This window comes from Macaca nemestrina, chromosome X, assembly GCF_043159975.1.
Source record: "Macaca nemestrina isolate mMacNem1 chromosome X, mMacNem.hap1, whole genome shotgun sequence".
Taxonomy (NCBI): Eukaryota; Metazoa; Chordata; class Mammalia; order Primates; family Cercopithecidae; genus Macaca; species Macaca nemestrina.
The window spans coordinates 158,134,911-158,151,892 of NC_092145.1; the positions used below are offsets into that span (position 1 = coordinate 158,134,911).

The following is a 16,982-nucleotide window of genomic DNA, read 5'->3' on the forward strand; positions in this document are numbered from 1 at the left end:
CATGTTAGCCAGGATGGTCTCTACCTCCTGACCTCATGATCTGCCTGCCTCAGCCTCCCAAAGTGCTGGGATTACAGGCCTGAGCCACCGCACCCCACCTGAACCACCTCTTTAAAGACCCCATCTCCAAACACAGTCACAATTGGAGGTCCTACAGATTAGAACTTCCATTTGTAAAATTGAGGAGGGTACAATTTGGCTCACAACAGAGTTAAACCATGGGACATGGTCAACAACAATGGGGATGCCATTGGACAGCCTGGTTCAGTGGAGACAACCAGGCTTTGGCAATCTGGAGAGACAGTTTCATCTCAGCAACATCACGTGCCTGGCCCATGCCCTGAATAACACTCTTCCTTAATTTTTTTTTTTTTTTTTTGTGAGACAGTCTTGCTCTTTACCCAGGCTGGAGTGCATCGGTGCAATCTCGGCTCACTGCAGTGCAATGGCGCAATCTCAGCTCACCTCTGCCTCCCGGGTTCAAGCAATTCTCTCACCTCAGCCTCCTGAGTAGCTGGGATTACAGACACATGCCTCCATGCCCAGATCAGCCCAGAATCCAGCCACATGCAGATTCTGGATCAGCAGGTCTGTGTGGGGCTATAATTGCGTTTTATTGTGATTATAATACAATAAGAAAATATTTTTTAGAAAAACCTCAGGAGGCATTCATTCGGGTTTAAGGAAATGTTCTTAGGTTGAAATGTACTTCTTTCTTTTTCTTTGTTTTGTTTTGTTTTGTTTTCTCTTCTTTTCTTTCTTTCTTCTTTCTTTCTCTTTTTGTTCTGCTTCTGCTTGTTCCTCTTTGTCTTCCTCTTCTTCCTCCTCCCCTTCCCCTTCCTCCTTTCCTCTTCCTCTTCTTCCTCTTCTTCTTCTTCTTTCTTCTTCTTCCTCTTCCTCTTCCTCTTCCCCTTCCTCTCCTCCTCCTCCTCCTCCTCTTCCTTCTTCTGACAAGGTCTAGCTTTGTTGCCCTGGCCGCAGTGCAGTAGTGCAATCATAGTTCACTGCAGCCCTGAACTCCTGAGCTCAAGGGATCTGTCTGCCTCAGCCTCCCAAGTAAGGAAAACAAATGTATTTTAGATAGATAGGTCAATAGATAGGTAGATGGGATATATGATAGATAGATAGATAGATAGATAGATAGATAGATAGATATTGAAGATAGATATTGGAGATAGATGAACAGATAGATAATAGAGAGATAGAGATGATAAATAGATAGGTAGACTTTTGAGACAGATGAAAGGCAGATAGAGATATAGGTATATATAGAGTTAGATATAAACATATCTTATTGGTTCTATTTCTTTGGAGAAACTTAACTCATATACATATTAACAAAGATCAAGAAGAAGAAAATTTTAAAAATCACCCCAATCCCAGCATGTGCTGTTTTTTGGGAGACAGATAGATTTGCAAACGTTTTTAAAGCTTTTATAAAATCTAATTTTGCCACATAAAAATGTGAAGATTTTTGTGGATGTGATGACTCCTCTTGGGTTTTTAAACATCTGAAGCCTCCCAGAGGCTGGGATTCACAGGCCACAGCAGAGTTTCCCAGCCTCAGCACTGTGGCTGGACACATCGCTGACAGGTTTAAGTGCCTCTGGCCCCTGATCCATCGGGGGAATTCCCAGAAGCTTAGCAGTGTCTGGGAGAGCTCCATCTGGAGGCAGAACCCCACTTTTCTATCCCCTGTGTGCCAATAAGAGTGAAGAAAATGACTGGAATGGGGGGACCTCAAAGGAAGGGTCAGTTGTTATCCAAGGAAGGGGAGACATTTCTTGGACTATGTGCTCCAATATTTGCCAGATGTCTTCACACTCAGGTGCCAAATAGCCATAGACTGGTTCTGCACAGCCCCTTCCTACTCCAACGAGGAAACTATGGAATGCTTAGCTTCTGGGTTATATGTGCAACGGCTCTATGCCGTATGAGGGAAAGATCCTACAAGTGCATTCTGACAGTCAGATCCATTTAAAAATGCCCCAGACAACTATACCGTTCCTCCTATACTGTACGGTACAACTATACCTCCAGACAACTATACCTCCAGACAACTATACCTCCAGACAACTATACCTCCAGACAACTATACCTCCAGACAACTATACCTCCAGACAACTATACCTCCAGACAACTATACCTCCAGACAACTATACCTCCAGACAACTATACCTCCAGACAACTATACCTCCAGACAACTATACCTCCAGACAACTATACCTCCAGACAACTATACCTCCAGACAACTATACCTCCAGACAACTATACCTCCTATAGTGTACCGGAGCATGACATTTCCAACCTGTCCCCTTTCCCAGGGTTAGAAGTTATGACTAACAGCAGGTTCTCCACTGCAGCACTAATGACACTTGGAGCTGCATAACTCTCTGTCATGGGTGCTGTCCTGTGCACTGTAAGGTGTTGAACAACATGCCTTGTCTCCACCCACCAGACGCCAGAACACCCATCCCCGTGCAACTACCAAAACTGTTTCCAGACATTGCCAAATGTTACTTGAGGAACACAGTTATCCCTGGGGAGCAGAAGAATGTCATAGATAGATGATGGACAGCTAGATAAATAGGTTGATAGATGGATGGATAGATAGATAGTAGATAGATAGATAGATAGATAGATAATCAGATAGATAGATAGATAGATAGATAGATAGATAGATAGATAGATATGAGAGTTGAATAGTTGGAGAAGTAGGTAGAAAGATAGATAGATAGATACATAGATAATAGAGATGAGAGTTGGATAGTTGGAGAAGTAGGTAGAAAGATAGATAGATACATAGATACATAGATAATAGAGATGAGAGTTGGATAGTTGGAGAAGTAGGTAGAAAGATAGATAGGTAGATAGATGATAGACAGATAGATGATAGATGATAGACATGAGAGTTGGTTAGGAAAGTAGATAGACAGACAGATAGATAATAGAGATGAGAGTTGGATAGTTAGATAAGTAGGCAGAATGATAGATGATAGAGAATCAATAAATGAGAAAATTTTTGACAGATAGATCAACACATAGATTAGATAGATAATAAGTGGATATAATAGAGACAGATAGATCAATGGATAATGATAGATAGATAGATGATAGATAGATAGATAGATAGATAGATGACAGAAAAATCATTGACAGAGATAGATAATAAACGACAGGTAGAAAAATCATTGACATAGATAATCAATAAATGACAGATAGATAATAGGTGGATATAGTAGAGACAGATAGGTCCATGGATAATGGTAGATGATAGATAGATCTATAGATAGGCAGACAGACAGACAGTATCTCTCATGCTAAGGCAAGATTCCTCAACCTCAGTCCTACTGACATATGAGGTTGGATCATTATTTTCTGTGGGGCGTCCTGTGCACTGCAGGGTGTTGAGCAGCACCCCTGGGCTCCACCCACTAGTTGCCAGGAGCATCCCTGCCTCGAGATATTGACAAGTGTCCCTGTGGATAAACATGATCCCTGGTTGAGAATGGCTGGATGGCAGCATCTGTACCTGGGGGTGTCACCTTGGGCCTGCATAGATTGAATGACACATGACTGAATTGGAGACCACAGAGCTGCCTCCCCACTGTGGCAGGGATCCATGAGACTCCACCCAAAGGTAACCAGATGGTTGCGCACAGAGTCATCATCTCTTAAAAGAAGCACATAGCTCCGCTTGGGCATCACCTGGGGTGCTTCTTAAGATGCAGGTCTCCCAGCTCCCAAATGCCCGACCCACGCCTACTGAATAAAGATCTCAGTGGGTGGGGACCGGGGTGGTGCTTTTAATACCTCCTCCCTTCAAGGTGATGACCTGCACATCAAAGACAGAGAATCACCGCACTAAATGGCTGCAATGCCCAAGGTAACAATGGCAGGGAAATGACCCATTTGTGGTTCCCTTTCCAAGCTACAAATTTGCTAGATCAAAGGATGCTTGCAGAGAAGGAGGGGGCAGGGAGAGAGGGGGCACCAGAATGGAAGCAAGTCAAGAAAAATATAACTGAGACATAGGATGAGGCTGGCGTGGTTTGGGGTTCTGTACCCTGGCATGGTATGGCTTCTTACCTTAGGCAATCATCATAACTTTTTTTTTTTTTTTTTTTTTTTTTTTTTTTTTTAGATGGAGTCTTACTCTGTCACCCAAGCTGGAGTGCAGTGGTACAATCTCAGCTTATTGCAACCTCTTCCTCCCAGGTTCAAGCGATTCTGCTGCCTGAGCCTCCTGAATAGATGGGATTACAGACACCCCCCCACCATGCCTGGCTAAGTTTTGTGTTTTTAGTAGAAACCGCATTCTGCCATGTTGGCCAGGCTGTTCTCAAACTCCTGACCTCAAGTGATCCACCCAGCTCGGCCTCCTAAACTGCTGGGATTACAAACATGAGCCACTGTGCCCGGCCCACAACTTCCCCATATCCCAGTTTTTAGAAGTCAACTAAACAGCCTGTGACAACCTAATGCAGCAAGTAATGAAAAGTACTTGTCACAACACCTGACTTATCTTTACTCAACAGGAAGTACTCAGAAATATGATGTGCTACTGTTCAGAGCTCTGAGTGGTTTTTTTCATAAGTTTTTTTAGTCTCTACATAGAAACACAGCTCTGTACAAATGCACACACATTTTAAGTCATGTTGATACAGACAGGAGGCAGGAAGATACTAGATAGAAGAGGGCAGTTCCCCAGCAAAGGCCCCACCCTCAAGCCTGGAAACCTGTCGTCCTAAATGGAAACAGGCATTCCTATTTTTGTGCCCAAATGTTGCCTTTTGACCCACCATGCACCCCTGTCCTGTACCCATATAAACACCAAACCCCAAACCCCAGACCCCACGTGCAGACAGACTGATGAGCAGAAAAGCAGAGGAACTGAAGAGCAGCACAGCAGAGAAGGAGAGAAGAGAAGGACACTGAGAGGTGTTCAGCTGGGGATGGCTGGAGAAGAGATCAGCCGCAGGACAACCAAACTCCAGGGGAAGATCATCTTCCCACTCCATCCCCTTTCCAGCTCCCCAAACATCCCACTGAGAGTCACCTCCATCTGGCAATAAACATTTCTGCATTTACCATCCTTCAGTTTGTTCGTGTGACCTGATTCTTCCTGGACGCTGGACAAGAACCCAGGTACTGGCCGGGCGCAGTGGCTCAAGCCTGTAATCTCAGCGCTTTGGGAGGCCAATATGGGCGGATCACAAGGTCAGGAGATTGAGACCATCCTGGCTAACACGGTGAAACCCTGTCTCTACTAAAAAAATACAAAAAACTAGCCGGGCGTGGTGGCGGGCGCCTGTAGTCCCAGCTACTTGGGAGGCTGAGGCAGGAGAATGGCGTGAACCCGGGAGGTGGAGCTTGCAGTGAGTCGAGATCGCGCCACTGCACTCCAGCCTGGGTGACAGAGAGAGATTCCGTCTCAAAAAAAAAAAAAAAAAAATGAACCCGTGTCCGGAGCTGCATGCCCCGGCCATAGCGAATAATAATTAAGGATTAGGCCGGGCGCGGTGGCTCAAGCCTGTAATCCCAGCACTTTGGGAGGCCGAGACGGGCGGATCACGAGGTCAGGAGATCGAGACCATCCTGGCTAACATGGTGAAACCCCGTCTCTACTAAAAAATACAAAAAACTAGCCGGGCGAGGTGGCGGGCGCCTGTAGTCCCAGCTACTGGGGAGGCTGAGGCAGGAGAATGGCGTAAACCCGGGAGGCGGAGCTTGCAGTGAGCCGAGATCGCGCCACTGCACTCCAGCCTGGGTGACAGAGCCAGAATCCGTCTCAAAAAAAAAAAAAATAATAATAATAATAATAATAATAATTAAGGATTAAACGCCTGAGCTATATTCATTTCCACCCCACACCTTCTCCCTAGATTTACCTTCTTCCCTGTATTAATACCGCCATTAAAAGATGGCGCTCTTCCCGCTTCTTCTTCATTCATTTTTCCCCGCGCCCACGAAAAGACTACCTGACAGCGCAGGCGCAACATGACGTCCGACCGGAGAAACCGAGGCTTATCTGGCCACGCCTTCCTTTTTTAGGTCATTTCCGCCTTAGCCCAACCCCTTCCCCTCTGCATGTATATAAGGCATTGCATTACCGCCATTAAACGAGACTTGATCAAGCACTGTCTTGTCTCCATTTCTCGTGTCTCTTGTTCCCCAAATTCCCACCCCCTCCTCCAGGGCCTACACTGACTATCCCACGGGCCGGGATAAACCCGGGCACCAAGAGGGCACTGAGCTAGTTAACACTTAATAGTTAACACTTAAGCCACCTGCAGATGGCAGAGCTAAAAGAGCACCGTAACACACCCACTGGGGCTTCAGGGGTCACAGGCACCCACCCCTAGATGCTGCCATGGAGCCCAGAGCTCAAAAACACTCATGCTAGCTGCTGTATCTGCCCATCTGCAAGCTCTGCCTCCCATAAGAGGTTTCAGTGTGTGGTGGTCAAACAGATGAACCACATCCCTGTCGCACATCCTGTGAGGGGGGTCAGGGAACTCTCAGGTTTCAAATCTGATAAGGGAACAATGTACAATAGACTTGGAAGAGACTGTCTTAGCTGGTGTATATCCTGGACATGTATCCTTTTCTTTTCTTTTAATTTATTTTTAATTGATTCATAACAGATGTACATAGCTTCAGGGTACATATAATAATTTAATACATTTATATAATTTGTAAAGATCAAATCAGTGTACTTGGGATATCCATCCACCTTAAATATTTGTCTTCATGTTAGAACCATTCCAACTCTTCTATTTTGAAATCTACAATAGATTATTGTAAACTAAAGTCACGCTACTGATTATCTAACACTAGTGCTTATTTCTTCTATCAAACCCTATAATTTTCTTTTTTTCCCTCAATAAATGACATTTCATACACTGCCCTTTGATGTTTCCACTTCTGGTTCTCAGCTGTTAGAAGACCTGATTGTGTCTCATGTTCCTTCATGTCCCTCTGGATTGGATGGCGAATACTAATTAAATACAGTGGAAATGTGGGGCTGCTAAAATGTGAACCTCTGTTAGGAATATGACCATATTCTTATTATTATCTTGTTTTGTGTTGATAATTTAGTAATAATAATAATGATTTATAGTATATTAACCATTAACAATACTGTTTTCTTTATTTAATTTTAAGTTCCGTGATACAGATGCAGGATGTGCAGGTTTGTTACATAGGTAACCATGTGCCATGGTGGTTTGCTGCACCTATCAACCCGTCACGTAAGCATTAAGCCCCACATGCATTAGCTATTTATTCTGATCAATAATCTGTTTTCTTAAGTACTTCGTAGCAATCATCCCACCAGCCTTGCTAAATGTTTCTGGGATCTTGGGAATGTGCTCCATTTCCAGCTGGTGATGGCTGAGGATGTAACAGGGTCATCTGTGCATTTAATGAATTACCCAGGACATACCCAGCTGTTGAGTTCACATCATCGTATTTACACAGAAGGGCCCTGATCCAGACCTCACTTTCTTTCCAGTCCCTCCTGTAACGTCCCTATGGGGTGCTACTTGTGTCAGAGGCACTGGAACCAGAGCGACTCCATCTTGAAAAGGGGCTGGGCAATAGAAGGCTGAGACCTACTGGGCTGCATTCCCTGATGATTAAGGCATTCTGAGTCACAGGATGAGATTGAAGGTCTGCACAAGATACAGGTCATAAAGACCTTGCTGATAAAACAGGTTGTAGTAAAGAAGCTGGCCAAAACCTACCAAAACCCAGATGGTGACGAGAGTGACCTCTGGTTGTCCTCACTGTTACACTTCCACCAGCACCATGACAGTTACAAATGCCATGGCAATGTCAGGAACTCTGCATGGTCTGAAAAGGGGAGGCAGGAATAATCCACCCCTTCTTTAGCATATCAAGAAATAACCATAAAAATGGGCAACCAGCAGCTCTCAGGGCTGCTCTGTCTGTGGAGTAGCCATTCCTTTCTTCCTTTACTTTCCTAATAAACTTGTTTTCACTTTACAGACTTGCCCTGAATTCTTTATTGAGTGAGATCCAAGAACCCTGTCTTGGGCTCTGGATCCGGACCTTTTTCCTGTAACACTCCGAGAAGGGATGATTCTGATTTTCAGAAGACAAGGCTTGGGATAGAGCAGGATGCTCATTGGAGTCTTCCCAGAGAGAGCTGCAAGACAGCTCAAATTCTGCTGCCAGCTGCCCCAGTCCAAATCCTCAGTGCCTCAGTTTACCCATATCTGTGAGGGTTAATACTGAATGTCAACTTGATCGGATTGAAGGATACAAAGTATCGATCCTGGGTGGGTCTGTGAGGGTGTTGCCAAAGGAGATTAACATTTGAGTCAGTGGACTGGAAGGGGCGGACCCACCCTCAATCTGGGCAGGCACCATCTAATCAGCTGCCACTGTGGCTAGAACATAAGCAGGCAGAAAAATGTGAAAAGAGACACTGGCCTAGTGTTCCAGCCTACATCTTTCTCCCGTGCTGGATGCTGGAACATCAGACTCCAAGTTCTTCGGTTTTGGAATCTGGACTGGCTCTCCTTGCTCCTCAGCCTGCAGACGGCCTGTTGTGGGACCTTGTGATCATGTGAGTTCATACTTAATAAACTCCTCTCTCTATATCTATTTCTATTGCATCAGCTCTGTCCCTCTAGAGAACCCTGACTAATACACCATCTGTAAAATGACATCAGGCACGACACTCCCGTCATAGGGCTGAGGGACAATCAACTAAGTTAATCCATGCCTAGTGCATAGGAAGTGCTGGTGTCATTCAAAGAATTTAGCACAGGACACGGTGTGGTGGCTGATGCCTGTAATCTCATGATTTGGGGAGGCCAAGGCAGGAGGATCATTTGAGCTTAGAAGTTCAAGTCCAGCCTGGACAACATAGTGAGATCCCATCTCTACAAAAAGTTTTAAAAACTAGTCAGGCATGGCGGCAAATGCCTGTAGTCCCAGCTACTGTGGAGGCTGAGGTGGGAGGTTTGTTTGAACCCCTGGGGTGAAGGCTGCAGTGAGCTATGATGGAACCACTGCACTCCAGTCTAGGTGACACAGTGGGCCCCTCCCTCAAAAAAAGTTAAAACACATTAAAAAAAGAAAACATTTTATGTCATAAGTGCGTTTAATACAACTACCCTACCAAACGCCATAGCTTAGCCTTACCTGCCTTGAAAGTGCTCAGAACACTTCCATCAGCCAATGGATGGGCAAATCATCTAGCACAAAGTCGACTTTGTAATGAGGTTTTGCACACCTCACATAATTTATTGAATATTGCACTGAAAGTGAAAAACAGAATGGCTGTATGGGGCCGGGCACGGTGGCACACACTTTTAATTCCAGCGCTTTGGGAGGCCGAGGCAGGTGGATCACCTGAGGTCAGGAGTTCGAGACCAGCCTGGCCAACATGGTGAAAGCTAGTCTCTACTACAAATACAAAAATTAGCTGGGTGTGGTGGGCAGGCTCCTATAATCCCAGCTACTTGAGATGCTGAGGCAGGAGAATTGCTTGAATCCAGGAGGTGGAGGTTGCAATGAGCTGAGATTGTGCCATTGCACTCCAGCCTGGACAACAGAACAACACTACATCTCAAAAAAAAAAAAAAAAAAAAAAAAAAAAAAAGAACAGTTTTATGGGTACTCAAAGTACAGTTTTAGTTTGCACTGAATGCATACCAATTTTGCACCATTGTAAAGTTGAAAAATCTTAAATTGAACCATCATGTCAAACCATCGTAAGTTGGGAACTGTCTGTATACTGCACTTTGTAGAGGTTGATTCGCCCAGGGGGATATGTTTAACCTTTGGCTCTTACTGTGAATGATATAAACTCCTGGAAGTACTTTTCTGGGGAGGTGGGTTTACTGTGAACATCTCCCTGTAAACAGAAACTAATGAATGCATTGCCGCATCATCCACTCACTAGGTGAGATCTGAAGACAGCACGGAATAATAAAAAATCCTCACTGCAGATCCCAGACTATGTCCACCAGGATCTATCCATCCCAGCATTGCCTCTGCCCGTAAACAGCCAACTCCAATCTTAATGACATCCAAGTCTTTAAACAGGATAAACAGGAAGTGCTGCCACAGGAACATCTGAATGATGTGTTTTCATTCCTACCAGAAATACTTCTCCCTGTTAAGATTCGCCTGGGTATTCCCTTCTCTGGAATCGCCACATTAAAATGACCAAAGAAACTTACTCAATTGTTGTTCAAATCCTATTCTTTATGAATTCATTGGAGTTTCTCCAAGAGGTCCTCACATGGAACTAAAAACTCTAATCTTGGAGTCTGGGACAGCCAGCCTGCAAGTTCATGTTGAAGTTTTTGATGTAAAACTATTCAGGTGGTTTTAATTTGCAAGAATGAATGACAGTGTTTAGGAAAAGGCTTAAAAATCTGAACAAATGCAACCCTTCTGGCAAATGAATCTCTAATAATCTGCCCCATGGGATGAAGTAGTTTCAGCTCTATTTTTACCATATGGAAATGGTCAGAACTAGTTTTTAAAATCAGAAAGAAATGATTGACATTCCCCACATGCCCAGTCATGCTTGAATCATGGAGTTAAATAGGTCATGTTTTAAACGCTTGGGACACACGGATCAAAACAGGAAAATATGGTGAATATCTAAATTCTATCAGCTAACATCCTGCCCTTCTGGATCTAATTCCCAGTTTCCAAATTGGAGCAGCCCGTCCTCTCCCTCCCCTCCCAGCCACCCATCCCTCTTAGTCTCCTTTCTAATCCCATTGGGCAAATTATCCCCATTCACTTCATAGCAACTCCTTTGGAAGGAGTTTCTGAAAGCAAGAAGAGAAAAATCCACGCCCAGGCAGATCTCCCTCAAAGCAAAACGCCTCTTACCTCGGGCGTGCATTAGAAAACACAGGAACGCAAGACAAGGAAGTCCCCACCAGCTCTCCATAGTTTGCTTCAGGATGCAAGAGCCTCAGCCGACTCCCCAGCCAAGCGGATTGTGAGATCTGGCCTCTCCACCCTCCTGTTGTTGACTTCTGGTCTCCCAGCTTGGAAGGAAGGGAAGTGATGTCTTCAAGTGGAAAATATGAACCGAACTGCCAGAAACAAATGGGCTCCAAGCTCAGATCCCAAACTCCACAGCTGAAAACCTGTGGGACCAGTGTAGGCACGCTCAGTCACGTCTGGGAGCCAGCCTCCCCGGGCTGCCCCACCAATCTGCAGCAGCGCAGAGGATGGGGACACCGGGGTGGTTCCCCAGCGCCAACGGGCAGCTCAGGCTTCTGGAAGCCGGCACACTTGCTTGGCAACTCTGCTCGCTGCGGGCGTGGGAGCTGTAGCAAGTTCAAAGTCACCAACCCAGAAAGCAGAGAAGACACTGGCCGCCTGTATCTTCCTCCTGAAGTACGTGATCGTCCAGCGATACCCAGTGTGGGGCTAACGCACATGTCAGTGCAAAGACCTCAGTTGAAGTCTTGGCTTTTATACCTAACAAACTCAGCGACTTCCGAGACGGATTTATCATCCTCAGCCTTCAGTTGTCTCGTAGGTGGCAGAACTAATATTTCAGCAGAGACTGTTGTTCAGGAAAAGCAGATGACACGTGACTTTTGTGGCTTTCACTTAAATCTGAGACATTTTCTCTAACTACCAAAATTTACATCTTCTATTTGAAATCTCCCTGGAGAAGAAATATGACTGGATAGCTCAGTTTGATGATTAATCCTGCTTTCACAATGGTTATTATTATATTTTTCCCTGCAGATCTGTGACTGTGTCTAATTTATCCATATACAACTCGTAGGTTAACCCTTACACTCTACCTACCCCGAAGCAATAGGCAAGAACTTACAAAGTTAGCATTTGCAAACAGCTTTGAAGTCCTCTGGTAACTAGATTAGCTGCAGGAGAAAGGGGAAAGTCAGTCTTAGTTATGAGGGCAGCTTCTGAATTCCTGGAGAAGCAGGATTCATGGCAAACAGACCCAAAAGGAGAAATAAACCTTGGACTTTTCTCTCTGCAGATGTGAGCACTTGGAAGTGCTACATCTGTTCATGTTGTTGATCTGGTGTTTGGGATTTGTCTTCTATGTAATATCTTCTTTCTTTCCTTCCTTCCTTCCTTCCTTCCTTTCTTTTCTTTTCTTTTCTTTTCTTTTTTTTTTTTTTTTTTTTTTTTTGACAGAGTCTCACTCTGTTGCCCAGGCTGGAGTGCAGTGATGTGATTTCGGCTCACTACAAACTCCGCCTCTCAGGTTCAAGCAATTCTCCTGCCTCAGCCGCCCAAGTAGCTGGGATTACGGGCACCTGACACCACGCCCGGCTAAGTTCTGTATTTTTAGTACAGACAGGGTTTCACCTGCATTGCCCAGGCTGGTCTTGAACTCCTGACCTCAAGTGATCCACCTGCCTCGGCTTCCCAAAGTGCTGGGATTACAGCCACCGTGCCTGGACTGCAACGTCTTTATAAAGGTAAGCCACTTGGATGGATTAAGTTCCTGTGCAAACAGGGGTATGTGTGTATGTGCATTTGTGTGTGCGTGTGTGTGCACGTGAGTGTGCATGTGTGTGGGTATGCATATTTGTGTATGTGCGTGCGTGTGCATGTGTGCATGTGAGTGCACGTGCATGCAGGTGCACGTGTGCATGTATGTGTGAGTGTGTCTGTGAGCGTGTGCATGTGTGTGCATGTGTGTGTGCACATGTGCGTGTGTGTGCGTAGGTGTGTGCATGTGTGCGTGTGTGTGTGCATGTGTGTGCATGTGTGTGTACGCATATGGGGGAAATGCTCTAAGGCAGTTAGCTTGTGCAATCTCTAAACTCTGAATGGTAGAGTCCAGGAAGCAGTTGATGCATTTAGAAAGATACTTCCTTCAAAGTCCCCTGACCCTAAAGAGGACTGACACTGTGACACCTGCTACAAAGTGGATGGAAGTCAAAAACCGGATGCTGAGTTACAGAAAACAGACACAGAAGAACGCATTGTGTAGGATTCCATTTCTCTGAAATGTCCAGAACAGGCAAATCTGCAGAGAGTGAAAGCGCATTGCCGGTTGCCAGGGGCTGGAAAGACATGGGAATGGGTATATTATGAGTTGCATTTTGTCCCCCCCAAACTTCATATATTGAAACCCTACCCTTCAGTACTTCCGAATGTGACTTTCTTTGGAAATAAGATCTTTGCAGATGTATTACTTTGGTGCAAAAGCAACTGCAATTTTCACCATGACTTTTGTTTGTTTTTTTGAGACAGAGGCTCACTCTGTCACCCAGGCTGGAGTGCAGTGGCTCGATCTCTGCTCACTGCAACTTCTGCCTCCTGAGTTCAAGTGATTCTCCTGCCTCAGCCTCCTGACTAGCTGGAATTACAGGCATGCACCACCACAGCCTGTTAATTTTTGCATTTTTAGTAAAGATGAGGTTTCACCATGTTGGCCAGGCTGGTCTCAAACTTCTGACCTCATAATCCACCCACCTTGGCCTCTCAAAGTGCTGAGATTACAGGCAGGAGCTAGCGTGCCCAGCCCCTCGCCATTACTTTTAAAGGCGAAAACCGCAATTACTTTTGCACTAACCTAATCATTAGTTAAGATGAGGTCATACTGGAACAGGATGGGCCCCAATGCAATATGATTGGTATTTTAAAAGAAGAGAGAAATCTGGACACCGACATGCACACAGGGAGAAGGCCTTGAGAACATGAAGTGGGAGATTGGGGTGATGCACCTATAAGCCAAGGGATATTGGCAGCAAACCACTGGACGCAACGGGAGGGGCATGGAATCCATTCTACCTCACAGCGTCAGAAGAAATCAGCCCTGCTGGCTGGGCTCAGTGGCTCAGGTCTGTAATGCCAGCACTTTGGGAGGCTGAGGTGGGCGGATCAGTAGAGACTAGAAGTTTGAGACCAGCCTGGCCAACATGGTGAAACACCATTTCTACTAAAAATACAAAAATTAGCTAGGCATGGTGGCGTGAGCCTGTAATCCCAGCTACTTGGGAAGCTGAGGCAGGAGAATCGCTTGAAACCAGGAGGCAGAGGTTGCAGTGAGCTGAGATTGTGCCACTGCACTCCAGACTAGGCAATAGAAACAGAGTGAGACTCTGTCAGAAAGAAAGAGAGAGCAAGAGAGAGAGAGAAGAAAGAAGGAAAGAAGGAAGGAAGGAAGGAGAAAAAGAGAGAAAGAAAGAAAAGAAAGAAAGAAAGGAAAGAAAGAAAGAAAGAAAGAAAGAAAGAAAGAAAGAAAGAAAGAAAGAAAGAAAGAAAGAAAGAAAGAAAGAAAGAAGGAAGGAAGGAAGGAAGGAAGGAAGGAAGGAAGGAAGGAAGGAAGGAAAGAAGGAAAGAAGGAAAGAAGGAAAGAAGGAAAGAAAGAGGAAGGGGAAAGGGAAGGAAAGGAAAGGAAGAAAGAGAAAGGAAGGAAGGGAGGGAGGGAGGGACCCAACCTGTTTGCGCCTTGATTTCAGACCTCTATGCTCCAGAACTGTGACAGCTTAACTGTCTGTTTTTCAAGACCCCTCCCCAGTTTGAAGCATGTTTTTATGACAGTCCCCAGGAAGCCAATATAAAAAACAGCTGCTAAGGGGATTTCTTTTGGGGGCAGTGAAATTATCTTGGAACTAGGTAGAAGTGGTGGCCACACAACACTGTGAAAGCAGCAAGCGCCCTGAATTGTTCACTTTAAAATGGTGAATTCTCCTGTCATCCCAGCACGTTCGGAGGCTGAGGCTGGTAGACCACCTGAAGTCAGGAGTTAGAGACCAGCCTGGCCAACATGATCAAACCCATTTCTACTAAAAATACAAAAATTAGCCAGATGTGGTGGTGACTGCCTGTAATCCCAACTACTTGGCAGGTTGAGGCACGAGAATCGCCTGAACCTGGGAAGTAGAGGTTGCAATGAGACAAGATCACGCCAGCCTGGGCAACAGAGACTCCGTGTCAAAAAACAAAAACAAAAACAAACCAATTAATTCTATGATTTGTGAATTTCACCTTAATTTAAAAAAAAAAAATGTTTCCGAAAAGGTAGTGAGGAATTAGGTTAAATGGTTAAATTCAGGAAATCCTCTCAGATTGCAAAATAATTGCTATGATTTCCACCGTGCCTACCATGTGCCAGACAGTGTTGTATTTCACATGCTTCTTAAGGCAAGAGTAGATAAGCTTTTCTGTAGGTCAGATAGTAAAGGCATTTATCTTTGCAAACCATATCGATTCTGCCGCAATATGTGACCAATGTCTGTGTGCCAAGCGGACTTTATGGACATAAAAATGTGAGTGTCACATAAGTTTCCTGCATTACAAAATATTATTGTTCTTTGGAATTTTAAAAATTATTCAGACGTGTAAAAACCATTCTTGGCTGGGCACCGTGACTCATGTCTGTAATTCCAGGACTTTGAGAGCCAGAGGCAGGCGGATCGTTGAGGCCAGGAGTTCGAAACCACCCTGGCCAACATGGTGAACCCTGTCTCTACTAAAAATACAAAAAGTAGCCGGGCGTGGTGGCGCATGCCTATAGTTCCAGCTGCTCGTGACTGAGGCAGGAGAATCACTTGAATCCAGGGGGTGGAGGTTGCAGTGAGCCAAGATCACACCACTGGACTCCAGCCTGGGTGACAGAGTGGGACTCCATCTCAAAACAACAATAACGACAATAATAATAATACAATTCTTACCTTGAAAGCTGTACAAAAACTCACTGTGGGCAGATTTGGCGCCGGGGTTCTAGTTTGCCAACATCAAAGCTGTGTGTCGCGCGAGTCCTATGAAACACAGTTTTATCGCCTCTGCTTCACTAAAGTAACCACAAGGACCACGTGGCCACATAGCTCATCTGCAGCCAGATGGCTGGTCGGGGCAGGCTGTGTGCCCAGCAGTAACACACGCAGGCTCCAGATCAGAGCACGTTAGGGGAAAAGCACTCTACTTCCCCGCTCGAAGCCTCAACTGATCAAATGCCGGGAGCTCACAGACACGGCAGAATTTACAAAGCTGATTTTAATTTTCACATCCTCGATACGTTAAAAAGTGCAAATGCGCCTCCTTTTCAATGTTCATGGGATGCTCCTGAAAATTCACAATTGCACTACAAAGAAAGCTTTAGCAAACTGGTTTTTTTAAGTAGAAACAAGACAGAAGAGATGCTGTTGCTGTAAAATTGGAAATAAGACTAAGAATATTCTAGGCCATACGTGATAGCTCACACCTGCAATCCCAGCACTTTAGGAGGCCGAGGCAGATGGATCACCTGAGGTCAGGAGTTTGAGACCAGCCTGGCCAACATGGTGAAACCACATTTCTACTAAAAATACAAAAATTAGCCGGGTGTGGTGGCGTGTGCCTGTAATCCCAGCTACTTGGGAGGCTGAGGCAGGAGAATCACTTGAACCGGAAAGGTGAAGGTTGCAGTGAGCTGAGATCAGGCCACTGCACTCCAGCCTGCGGGACAGAGTGAGACTCTGTCTCAAAAACAAAAAGTAATAAAAAATAAAAGAATAAACATATTCTTATTCTGTGTCACACTAACTTCCTGACTTTGTGAGTCACCCTGGCACACATACAGACGTGGATACAACAGGTCTAATATAAAATCAAGAAAAAACCAATCTATTCCTTTCTTAGGAACGTTTGTCAGGAATGGGCAGGAATTAGGTAGAAAGGTGTGTAAATGTTTCATTGTTTGTAGACACTGCCTGTGATGGTTCTTACTGACTGTCAACCTGATTGGATTGATTGACACAAAGTATTGCTCCTGGGTGTGTCTGTGAGGGCGTTGCAAAGGAGATGAATGTTTGAGTCTGCTGGGAAAGGCAGGCCCCCCCGACCCTAATCTGGGTGGACATAATCTAGTCAGCTGCCATCGAGGCTAGAATATAAAGCAGGCAAAAAAGTGTGAAAAGAGACACTGGCCCAACCTCCCAGCCTACATCTCTGTCCCGTGCTGGATGCTTCCTGCCCCCAAACATCCGACTGCAAGCTTT

The 16,982-nt window shown here is 45.1% G+C and overlaps 1 protein-coding gene across 2 annotated transcripts in view; it reads right to left on the reverse strand.

Annotated features, from left to right (window-relative positions):
* The window catches only part of LOC105478067 (Xg glycoprotein (Xg blood group)), a 67,062-nt gene extending 55,559 nt beyond the window's left edge, over positions 1–11,503 (reverse strand). Inside the window, exon 1 of one of the 2 annotated variants that reach the window (XM_011735036.3) lies at positions 10,888–11,495. In XM_011735036.3, the coding sequence (XP_011733338.2) occupies positions 10,888–10,948 (61 nt within the window). In that variant the 5' untranslated portion in view covers positions 10,949–11,495. Of the gene's footprint in view, positions 1–10,887 lie in introns of both variants that reach the window. The other variant, XM_011735035.3, reaches the window with a different exon arrangement.
* Between the last annotated feature and the right edge of the window lie 5,479 nt (positions 11,504–16,982).